Here is an 11,921-nt window from a genome sequence, read left to right on the forward strand (position 1 = left end):
AAGGGAGCGGTGGGACAAGCCCAGGAAGCTCAGAGGTGGTGGGATGGGGCTGACCCTTCCTGATAAACAGCTTTGTTTTCCACAAGAGACCCAGATCCATCTGGTTTCTAAACAAAAGAAAACATTTCATGCTTCATGGAGGTGAGGTAAGAGCAACCTTATAGAGCCAGGTCTTTATTTCTCCACCTGTGGCCAAAAGGCAGAGCTGGAGCTGTCTGAAATCTGATTTTATGGGGTTTGTGCTGTGGATTTCCCCTGACTGGAACTTGAAAATTCAGGGACTCCTGAGCCACCTGCTTTCAGTGAGTGAAGTAATCCTCGGTGGATTTCTCTTCCACCAGTTTGGCTGGTCCCCAGAATCCCTGGAAAGCTCTGAGCACCCACAGCATCCCACATCAAGGCCATAGGATGCTCTGGGTTGGAAGGGACCTGGAAGCTCCTCTTGTTCCTGTTGGAGTCAGAGGCACACAGAGAGTGCCCTCATCTCTGGTACCTGGCTCTGACATCCAAGAAAACACTGAATTTCATATCACACCCTGAAAACAACTGTTAAAGTTACATAGAAAAACCCAAAGTGTGAGTGTGTAAATTAGAGAGTTTTCTTAAGTCACTGGTGAAAAAATTAGAGTTTAAACTAGTTTAGAGAGCAGAAGACAAGATGGAGGATTCAGGGTGTTGTTTCTGGTCCTTCATGTTCTTCTAGAGGATTTTGGGTAGCAGTAGGTGATTGGATAGAAAATGTCACAGTGCAGCAGACAGGTGTTGGGTCATTGGGTCATTAAGGAAAATAATTTATATGTCTATAGTTAATTGGGTGAGAACAAATATAAAAATCTGTGTATTTCGGGGCCATTTTGAGCTTTTCCAGCCAACCTGAGCCAGGCCATGGTGGGTTGAACTTGAGCAGAAAGTCTGGGGAAGACCTGCAAAGCCTTTTGATAATATATGAATAAACACAAGAAACAAGAAGCTAAAGAGCCTTTGGAGAATCCTTCCTGAAACAGAAGTCAGATAGAGGAGACTCTCCCTGAGGGAGTATCCCAAAATCTCCAGCAACAGTTCCCACCTCCTGCCTGAGCAGGAACACCTCCCCCTGGATCCTGGAGCTACCCTGGCTGGGAGAAGTCCCACACCGAGCTCCTCTGAGCCTTGGAGCCCATCCCTGTTCTCCTCTCCCTCTTTCTGGGACGGGTCTCAGGCAGGTGACACTCGCAGGAATTGCTCTTTTTCCGTGATGAAATGGAATTCATTTCGCAATTCCCACCTGGGCAAGGCCCAGAACGTGACTTTGGAGAACCATTTTTGCTTGGGAAAGACCTTCCAGCTCCTCAAAGCCAAGCCTAAAGGGAGGGCACAGCCTGTGGGAGTGAGCAGGAGGGAAAGCCAGGGCCCAGGCAGGCTGGGAATGCCACCAGGCACTCACTGATCTCTCCTAAAGCCCCGTAAAGCCTTTAATTGCCCAATAAATGCGCTGCTGTAACCATTTGACGCCCAGCACCAGCAATTAGCACTTATTTATTTGCGTTCTGCCCCCTCGCTCCCCCCAGATCTGTTTGTTTGGAACGGGGAGGCTCCTTGGGGTCAGCAGAGTGAGGATGAGGAGCCCTGAAGCGCTGGGAGAGGAGAGCTGATGCTGTTCCATGGAGCAGGAGGGATGTGGAGCTTTCCTGGTGCTCAGGGATTGACCTTGGCTTTCCAGGGAATGCATAAAAACCCCTGGAGTTTGCTCCAGCCTTTCAGGAATTGCTGCTGATGCCACCAGGGCTGCTCATTGCTCAGCTGAAGAGAATCTCCTGATCGCTTCTTGCAGTAGAAACCGAGCATTTCTTGCTGCTTTGGTGCAGGAGAAAAGGATCCACATCGTTTGGGAGGATTAGTGGGAATGGAAGGCCGGGAATGTCGATGCAAGGAAGCAAAGGCTGGGATCTGAAGCAGCCTCAAGCTGCCAGGGACAGGATGAGAAGGAGAGAAGAGCTCCCTGCCTGGTGCCCACCGGCAGCAGGAGGGAGAAAAGGGGTTCCCAAATGCCAAAACAGCTCCTCCTGCCAGGCTGCCAGCACTGGATGGACACCGGCTCGGGAATCCCACCTGCAGCTCCCTGGGAGGCCAGAGGAGCCCCCCAGAGGCCGTGGCTGCTGTGCTGGGATGAAGAAGCCCCTCAGCATCCTCATGTGGGTCCCCAGGTGCTGCCAGAGGGAGGGGGCAGAGCTGCAAAATGCCGTGGGGCAAAGCGGGGTCCCGGCCAAAAACCAACTCCAGCCTCCCAGCCCTGTTTTTAGCCTTTTCTCTGGGGGCAGCAGCAGTTCTGGAGAGCTTTTGGGGATCCCCACGGATGGATCAGCCTCTCTGACTGCTGCTGGGGAAATTCAGCACCACCTTCCTCCTCCTCCTCCTCTTCCCAGCAGAGATGCAGCATCCTCATCTTTGCAGATCCAACTGGTAATGGCCGGGCTGATTGACTGCAGATTTCCCCGTAACTGAGCTTAATTAGCAAGCTAATCAGGTCTGGAGTTGGTTCCAATTTATTTATTGGCTGGTGGCTGCCGCTAATCGGCCTGGCCAGTTAATTCTGGCAGTGCCAGGTGAACAAATAATTCGGGATTTCATTCTCTGGGATGCAGAATCCCCTCCCTGCGGGCTGAGGGAAGCTCTGAGCTCCCTGCCCGGCCCAGAGCAGCTCTGGCTCACCAGGGGGAAGATTTCTGCAGGCAGGGAGAGAAAAGGAGTTTGTTCTTTGCAGAGTAGCAGAGCTCAAACACCCAAAATAGTCCTTGGAGCAGGGAGGAGGCGTCCAAAGGCAGCGCTGTCCGTGGGTCACCTCTTCTGAAGATGACCCAGAGCAAGGCTCTTATAACTTGTGCTTCTTAGTTCCCTCCAGCAGTGCAAGGAGGGATTTTAAAGAGATTTTTTTAAAATTTATTTCAATTTTTTTTTTTTTTTTAAATACAGTGAATTTTTCTGTCTTCTTCTTTCCCCTTGGAATTACTGGGAAAGAGGAATTAGTGTTCCCTGGGTGCTGGGGCCATCTCTGAGCTGATGTTCTTTGGGTGGAGGCAAAGGAGAAAGGGGAGCACTGCTGGTGTGGCAGAGAGGATCTCCCCCAAGTGCTGGGGGGCCAGGGAAGCAGGATTTGAAGCACAGGGAAAAGATTCCCATCCTTGGCTCCTGGCCCTCCAGATGTCCCAGCAGTCTCTGGATGGGGGACAGAGATGACAAGAAGAAAAGGAGGGAAGGGAATGGGATTTCCACACTCCCTGCTGTAGGGAGGAAGCAAAGGGAAGAGAGGCAGGATGCAAAGGGAAGAATAGCTGGAGAAGGCACTTGCAATGGCAGGAACCACTCTTGGCTGAAGCATCAATTCCCTGAGGGCATCCAGCTGAAGACCTGGAGAAGGAGAGACCCCCCACACCTTGTTAGTTGGCTCTGATCTGTAATGGATCCGTATTTTAAGGCCAAAAATTAAGTAAAAAAGGCCTTGCTCCTCACTGGAGCCTGCCTGGCTCGAGCTGCCGGATCCATTCCCGAGCTGCTGCCCCCCTGTTGATTCCAGGGCCTCCCGTGCTGGAGTTTTCTCCTGTGATGGCACTTTTTGGGTGATAATTGAGTCATTTCCCCTCTCTCTGACAAGAAGGCAGGAGGTGGGTGGGGGTCAGGACCTGGCACCCTGGGGACAAGGGGTGACAACGCCAGCCTGGGACCTCCCCATTCCCCTCTATCCATGGACAGCCTTTCCCTGGATTCCGAGCTCACCTCATCCATGGAAGTGTCCCAGGCCAGGTGGGACAGGACCTGGAGAAACCTGGGACAGGGGAAGGGTGAAATGAGATGAGCTTTGAGGTCTCTCCCAACCCAAAGCCTCCAGGACAGGCAGGCAGGGAGGTGGGGGATTGGGAGCTGGGTGATTCCAGAGCCCCCTGGAAGCAGGGAATGCTCCCAGCACCAGGGGAGCAGAGCATTCCTGGCTGAGGCTCTGAAATCTCTCCTGGAGAGGATTATTAGAGGGAGTAATTGGGATCACCTCACTTTACAAATGTTACTTTGCAGAACGAGGCGGGAAGACAGATCGGTCTCAACTATTATTCATTAAGGAAAGTCCTTTATAAATCCCAAATTAACAATTTCTCTCGGAGAGAGCCTTCCCATTACCCTCCTTTTGCAGGGACTTATTGCCGCTCTGGAAATGGGGAAATATGAAAATAATTGGGGAGGGGGGGAGAAATAGCAGCTGTGGGCTTAGGAGCCCAGCATCTGGTTTAAAAAAAAAATACAGATGTGTGTCTTAAAAGTGACCAGGAGCCTGATTCAGAGGGGCAATGTTTCTGACAGATGCTGGGAGCCCACGGCCCTAATGAGGCTCAGAAAAGCCCGAGTGGCTTCTTAGCAACTGAGGGATTATTTGTAAATGTTCAGGGCTCCACAGCACAGCTCCAGGTTGGCAGAAGGTCTCTGCTGCCATCCATCCCCTCCAGGCAAGGAGGGAGCTGGGGCAGAGCTGCTCTCACTGGCTGCACTGGGGCTGCTCTGCTCTGCTCTGTGCCACCGGGGCTGGGCAGAGATAAAATTATCCGGGTGTGCTGCTGCAATCTGAGGGCCTGGCTCCGTGTCTGGGGTGGGGAGAGACAATTTCAACCCGAGTCCTTTGGCTGAAAAGCACTAAGACAATTTTTTGGGGTTTTTTTTTTTCCCTCCAAGCACTGGAGGAAAACCACAGTTCTTGCTCCTTAAAAACTTCCAGGTTGGGTGCAGGGCGTGGAGCTCAGGCAGGAGGGTGACCTGGTGGTTTTTATATGGGAATTGTGTGTTTGATAAGGTGTCTCACCCCCAGCTGCCACATCTGGGGCGATGGGACAGCCCCAAGGATGCCCTGGGGGTGTGTGCAGAAGGATTTGCTGTAAAGAGATGTTGCTGTTGCCCAAAGAAGCTGACAGGTTTGCTTTGAGTCAAGGCTGCCAGCAAGAAAAATAACAATTCCTTAATCCATGCCTTCTTTTGGCTGTTCTGGGAATGCCAACAAGGGGGGCAGATGTTTCTTAAAGGGCTTTTGGGGCCAAACCCATCTTTTCCCACAGCCTTTCCGAGTATGGAAGCTTTGGTAGCAGAACCAGAAATCCTGAAGAAGATCAAAACAGGGAGGAAAACAGCAAAGATTTCTGCTTATACTCAGGCAGTTGCAATTTTTATCACTTCAGGGAGTACCAGGACATGCTAAGTCCAAAAATAAAATAAAAATTAAATCACTGCTAATGACATGACACTTTTTTGTGGGGGGGCATTTTTGGGATATTGGCGCCTTTTAGAGAAGCTCGGGGGCTCCAGGCACTTGGCAGCTCCTCGCTGTTGGTAACACTCTCCTGGAAAATGATAAGTGGGAATCCCCGGTTTGTCTTTTGCTCCGTTAATTAACAGGATCTGAGCATTAAAAGCGCTCCCCCGGAGCCTGCGATGGGCCCTTTGCCACTCATCCTGGCAGGCCAGGGGTAAACACCCCATATTTCACTGCATTTCCACCCCATCACCCTGCCTCGGAATGATTTTCCCGGGGCTCGGATGGAGGGGATGAATTCCCGTTCCCCGGGGATGGAAGGGATGAATTCCCGTTCCCCGGGGATGGAAGGGAAGGGATGAATTCCCGTTCCCCGGGGATGGAGGGGATGAATTCCCGTTCCCCGGGGATGGAAGGGATGAATTCCCGTTCCCCGGGGATGGAAGGGATGAATTCCCGTTCCCCGGGGATGGAGGGGATGAATTCCCGTTCCCCGGGGATGGAGGGGATGAATTCCCGTTCCCCGGGGATGCAGGAGCGGAGGAGGCGGCTCGGAGCATCCTCATCCCCCGGCGGCAGCGCCGCCGCTCCCGGGGCTCTCCGAGCAGCAAAACCCGGAGCTCCTGGATCCTCCCCCGCTCCTGTGAAAAACCAAAGGGACTCGGGAGTGGGCACGGAGCGCTCTGGATTCCCGGAGGGTTTTTTTTGGGTTGTCTGTAAAAGGTGGAACGCGGTCCGGGGTTCACCAGAATCCCCCCCTCAGCGGAGGGTGTTACTGGTGGCTCAAATCTCTACAAATTCTGCGGGATTCTGTGGCCATTCCGTTTGGCTTTTAGCTAAAATACCCCTTTTCCGCGTGGTTTTAGGGATTTGACTCCAGGGCACCGAGGAAACGCCGCCTTTTGATTCGGAGCCGAGACTCTGGGAGATGGAGCAGAGCTTCAAAATCCACGTGGCTCCATTAAAAAAAAAAAAATAAATAAAAATAAATAAATTTTAAAAAAAAGCAACAAACCAAGAAAACAAAAGTACCCTCCATCCCTCCATCCTTCCTTCCTTTCTCCATCGGGCCTGCTCGGAAAGGAGCCCTGGGGCTTCTCCCTCTTCCCAGGCTGAGCCCTGGGGAAAGTTGGGCGAGTAAGTTGGAGGGAGGGCGGCACAGATCGATTGGCGAGTTTAATAGGATCAGGTCAGTGTAATCCTGTTTCAGCCATTGTCATTCAGGCAGCCAAGGAGACCTCAAACTATAGGGGAAGGGGCTTTTAAAACCTCAGCCGTGCTGCCACAAAGCCAGAGGCTGGGGCCGGGACAAAAGCGGCAGAGAGGATGAAGTGGCTTGAAATAAATAGATTAAGGCTCTCTATGGTCCAGGCGTAGCGGGAGGGAGAAAAGAGCAAGCGAGGGGCGGGCGGGCGTCCCGAGGGGACGGGAGGGGACGGGAAGGAGCCGGCAGCCGAGGGGTGGCCGGGCACAGCGTCCCCTGCCCGCCGTCCCCAAGGCTCGGGATGAGCGATCCGTTTTTAGGGTGATATTTATAATTCATACAGGTTGTCTTGGCGCAGATGGTGTTGCTGTCGTGTGTCGGGGTGCCGGGGGCTCTCCGGCGGTGCCGGCCCCATCGCGCTCCGAGATGGACACGGGGGAGCCGGGGAGGGGGGGACGCGACCTCGGGGGACACCCCAGGGCTGGGGGTCCCTTCCGACGGGCACATCCCACCCGTGGGGGGACGGGGAGGACGCTCAGCCCCTCGGGAGGGCATTCCCGGGGAGTGCAGACCCTCCCTGGGGGTGGCGGGGTCAGCCCCGCTCCGGGGGATGCTCGGACCCCGCTCGGGCACGGAAAGCTCCTCATCACATCCCGGGACCAGCAGGAACAGGCAAAAGGCACAAAAACCCCCGGTCCGAGCAGGTAAAAGGCACAAAAACCCCCGGCCCGAGCAGGCAAAAGGCACAAAAAGGCCCGGCCCGGCCCGGCCCGGCTGAAAGAACGAGCCCAATGAAAGCAATGCCAAGAGAAGCGGGGCCGGGCTGAGTTTGCGGGGTCTCTGCGGGGACTTTGCCGGGTCACTGCGGCCGGAGGGTGACGGAGGGGGGATTTAAAGGCGCTGATGTCTTATTTAAACAGCGAGGCAGCGCCATCCCGGCCCCGCCGAGGAGGGGTCGCCTCCTCCGGCCGCCGCAGCCCGGGGCTGCCGAGCCTCAAAAAGCCGCGTTTGCGGATTAATCTAAAGCCGGGTTTTGCTAAACCCGCCGGGGGTGGTGAGGAGGAGAGGAGCGGGCGGTTCTCCGTCCCCTCCGACTTCGGGTTTGCCGGCATCGCTCCCCGAGCGGCGCAATTATTTGATCTGCAGATGTAAGAGGAATTTATTGTAACAACAAATATAGTGATGTCAAACCCCAACCTTGGATTAAAGCCGGCAGCCAAAGGGGAAGTGTATTAATTTCAAACAGCATCAGAGGCCAGTGCCTATTAGGACGAGCTATTCTTCAGGCCCCCCCATCAGAATTAATCATTGGGAGTTAATTTGAAGCTCAGACAAGTTGCTGTTAATTTAGTGCAGGGAGGACGGGATGGAATAAAAAGCTGAGGTGCTGGCCGGGCCTCCTGGGTCTCATTAATCAGCGAGCTGAGACGGCCTGGCTTGATTACAATTTGCAAAAAAATTCATTAGAGCCCGGGCGATTGACAATTTTTCTCTCTGCCTGTGATGTGACTCATTAGGCAGCCAAATGAAAGCCATGATGATGGTGATGATGACAGCTATCAACCCCCTCGCTTGTTTATCTCCTTCTCCTCCGGCCCGGGGCTTCCCCCCGCAGCCTCTCCCGGGCCGTGGCGGGGGCGGCGGGGACCCGGCCCGGGCACTGCCCAGGGAGGGATGCTCCGGGCTGGGGACAGGGGTGAGGAGCAGCTGCTCCTCCCTAAAACACACAGCTCCCATCCCCGGGGGGCATTCGGGGCACAGCCCGAGGCTCAGCGCTGGCCGCCCCAAAGAAATCCCAGCACTTCCAGAAATTATTATTTTTGGGTTTTTTTTTTTTTTAGCAGCAGCAGCTCCGGGGGTGGCCCGGGGTGTTTTTGTCCCACGCGTGTCCCGCGAACCCCCCCGCGCACACCAAACCCAAAATTATTCTCATCGTTAGGAGGAATATTCCGAGTTTGTTTTTTTTTTTTAAAAGCAGAAAAAGCTGGAGCTGCGCGTGTTTTTCTCGCAGGGGTTGTGCCTTTTTGGGGAGCGGCTGGTGAGGATTGGGGACCCCCCCCGGCACCGCCGCCGACCCCCTCCGACCCAAACAAAATAATATTAACAACATTAATTATCATAATTATAATAAATAAACGACGAAGAGCGAGCGATGTGAGCCGGCCGAGCCTGGGAGCCTGTCCCGGGACCGAATGACCCCTCCGGGTTAATTATTTGATTTTAATAGAATTCCCCCCCCCTTCCCCGCACTGCGCTCCGTTTTCCTCGGGAAAATTTCATTTTTAATTCCAAATCGCCGCCGATGTCACGGTGGCACCGGCACGGATGGAGCCGGGATGCGGATAATGGGGATGGAAAAAAAAAAAAAGGAAAAAAAAAAAAAGAGGGATGAAAAGGATGCGGGAAGGGAAGGGGGGGACGCGGGACCCTCCGGCCCCGACCCCTCCCCACCCCCCGCTCCGGCCCCGACACAACGAGAAGGGGAGCGGGGCTGGGGGGGAGCCGTGCACCCCCAAACACGGGGCTGGGGGAGCGGCAGGACCCCCAAAAACGGGGCTGGGAGAGGCAGCACCCCCCGCAAAACACGGGGCTGGGGGGCTCCGGACCCCCAAACAGGGGCTGGGGACCCGCGGGATGCTGGGGGAGGATGCGGGGGTGCTCCTGCCCCCCCAGCCCCGCGGCCATCCCCGCTTAATCACAGCTAAACAGCTTTTTTCTTTCTTTCTTTCTTTTTTTTTTTCCCCCCCCAGCTTTTTCATCCCTCAAATAAAGGGAAAAAAGGAAAAAAAAAAACCAAAACCAAAAAACAGAGAAAGTTTTCCACCCGGCTCCCCCCTCCCCGGCAATAAACGTGGCTTCGCAAAAGGAAAAACCAAAACACAACAAAAAAACCAACAAAAACACGGGCGAGAGCAGCATCGCTCCGGCAGCGCAGGAGGGGAAAAGAAAATCAGCTCAGCGCCAAATCCTGGACAGAACAGCCGGGGGCTGGAGGGCTTTTTTTTTTTTTTTGGCTTTTTTTTTTTAAAGTCTTTTTTGTTTCTTTGTCGGTTTTTATTCACAAGACTTAGTTTCCTTTTAAATTTTCATAACTTATAAGGAAATAAGCTACATTGAAATAAATTAAACACAATAGTGAAGATCGTGCTGCTTTTTCTTTTTTTTTTTTTTTGTTTGCTTTTTTTTTTTTTTTTTTTGCCTTTTTCCCCCCCCTCCCTCTGTTTCTCTCCTTTTAAACATGGCTTGGTAGAATAGGCAAATCGACAGAAAGCCAGGCAAAAAAAAAAAAAAAAAAAAAAATTAAAAAAAAATTAGATTTCAAAACTCATTCCCCAGTGCCTGCCACTCAGCCATCGGCAATAAAACCAAACAATAAAAAATAAAAAAGGGCATGAAATGAAACTCTGAGTTTTCTTTCGGGTTTTTTTCTTGTTCGTTTGTTTGTTCTCTCGTCTTTTTTGTTGTTTTTCTTTTACCTTTCGCCCCCGAATAAGAAAGAAAAGCCCAAAGATGGGTTAAAGGGTTTCGCTGGGGATGCTCCAGCGCCGGCTCCGCATCCGCCGCGCCAGCCAAGGGTGTCCAAAGCGGGGCAGCCTCGCAATAAATATCTGTGTGTGTGTGTGGGAGGGGTGTGGGGGTCTCTTCCAGCCTGGGGTATCCCTGCTCCCAACCCAAACACTTTCCAAGCCTCTTCCCTCGGCGGCGAGTGGAAAGTTTCGCTTTAAAGTTCGCTGGCGGTGGGGATTTGCCATGCGCTCGCCGCGGGTTTTGTTTGATTTTCCTGTCGCTTTAGGCTTGGTGGGGTGGTTTTTTTTTTGTCGTGGTTGTCGTTGTTGAGGGTTTTGGGGTTTGTTTCTCTCTTTTTTTTTTTTTTTTTGCTTCTCTCCATTCTGTTTTTATTCGGGTGAGTCGCCTTCAAACCCCGGGTCGGAAACTTTTTACCCTTTTTTTTTTTAAAAAAAAAAACCCCTTGTGGCTGTGAGGAGGAGGGAGAGATCAGGGTCGGGCTTGCTCCAGCTGCTGGTGCTGACTCCTGATGGCGAACCTGCTGACGTGCACCGGGATGGGCACCACGATCTTGGGGTTTCGGGAAGGTTCCCCTGTCTTGGAGTTGGCGTTGCCCGCCTTGACCCGTTTCCATTTGGCCCGCCTGTTCTGGAACCAGATTTTCACCTGCACCTCGCTGAGTTTGAGGGCGTGAGCGATCTGGGACCTCTCTGTCAGGGACAGGTACTTTTTGCAGTGAAACTCCTTCTCCAGCTCCAGCAGCTGCTCGCTGGTGAAGGCTGTTCGCCTCCGCCGGTTTTTGCCCGTGGATGTGGTGCTGGCGGAATTGGGGGGGTTCTGGGGGTTTTCCTCCAGCGCGTTGCCAGAGTCCTCTTCCTTGTGAGCCGCCTGGCCGGGGATGTTGTCGTCCGAGCTATAATCGAGATCGCTGTCCATGGAGAAACTTTCCTCCTTGCCTTTCGCGTCCTCCTCCGCTTTGGGATCCTCCTTGCCCTGGCCCCGGAGAGCCCCGGCTGGGAAGGAAGCAGAGGCCTCTCGTTAGCATCCCGCACCCTCCGAGCCGCGCCGCCCCCGGCACCCCAAAACTGATGGCGAGGGGGATTGATTCATTTTTTCTTTTTTTAATTTTTTTTAATTTTTTTTTTGCCGGAGCATCTTTGGGTCGCGTTGATTTTGTCGAGAGCTTCCCGAGCGGCGGCGGGAGCTCAGCCCTTCCCTTCCCCTCGGAGCCCCCCGGGGCCAGCCCCGTCTCCTCCCGGGGCTTTCCCCCGCATCTCCCGACCCCCCCATCCCGGGCAGCGGCGCTCACTCACCGAGGGAAGCCTGGACGGCGTCGGCGGCGGGGAAGGGCAGGAGCGCCCCGTCCTTGCCCAGGAAGCCTTTCCCGTCCTCGCCGCCGCCGTCCGGGGGTATCCCCTCGGCTTTCTCGAAGTTCCCGGGGGGCGCGAACTTCCTGGCGGCCTCCTGGTGCTGCGGGGAGGCGGGGAAGGTGCCGGGCAGCGTGGCCATGAGCGTGGAGGTGAGCGCCATGCCCTGGGCCAGGCTGGAGCAGAAGCCGGAGGGCAGGCTGGGCAGCTGGTGGTGGTGCGGGTGCGCGGGGGGCAGCGCGGGGGGCAGCGCTCCCTGCGGCAGCGCGGGCGGCGGCGGCGGCGGCGGCAGCACCACGGGCCGGTAGGGCATGAACATGGGGTAGCCGGTGTACACGAAGTGCCCGGGGGCGGGCGGAGGGGGGCTGCCGATCAGCGAGTCGATGCTGAAGGCCGTGCTGCTTCCCAGCGGGCGCTGCATCATCATCAGCGAGGGCTGGAAAGCCGCGCTCATGCCGGAGCGGCGGCGGGAGCGGGCGAGCGAGCGAGCACCTTCCTCCTCCTCCTCCTCCTCCTCCTCTTCCTCCTCCTGCTGCTGCTGCTGCTGCTCGGCGGCGGCGGCGGCGGCGGCGTCCTCGCT

General features: G+C 54.6%; 1 protein-coding gene across 1 annotated transcript in view; it reads right to left on the reverse strand.

The window, feature by feature from the left end:
- Positions 1-9,464: 9,464 nt before the first annotated feature.
- GBX2 (gastrulation brain homeobox 2) overlaps positions 9,465-11,921 on the reverse strand; it is a 2,496-nt gene continuing 39 nt past the window's right edge. Inside the window, exons 1-2 of the mRNA XM_086898087.1 lie at positions 11,288-11,921; positions 9,465-10,987 (exon numbers count right to left, since the gene is read on the reverse strand). The exon at positions 11,288-11,921 is cut by the window's right edge and continues 39 nt beyond it. Of these exons, the coding sequence (XP_086754213.1) occupies positions 10,464-10,987; positions 11,288-11,795 (1,032 nt within the window). The 5' untranslated portion in view covers positions 11,796-11,921 and the 3' untranslated portion in view covers positions 9,465-10,463. The remainder of the gene's footprint in view (positions 10,988-11,287) is intronic.

This window comes from Cyanistes caeruleus, chromosome 7 (genome assembly GCF_971803275.1).
Source record: "Cyanistes caeruleus chromosome 7, bCyaCae1.hap1.1, whole genome shotgun sequence".
NCBI lineage: Eukaryota > Metazoa > Chordata > Aves > Passeriformes > Paridae > Cyanistes > Cyanistes caeruleus.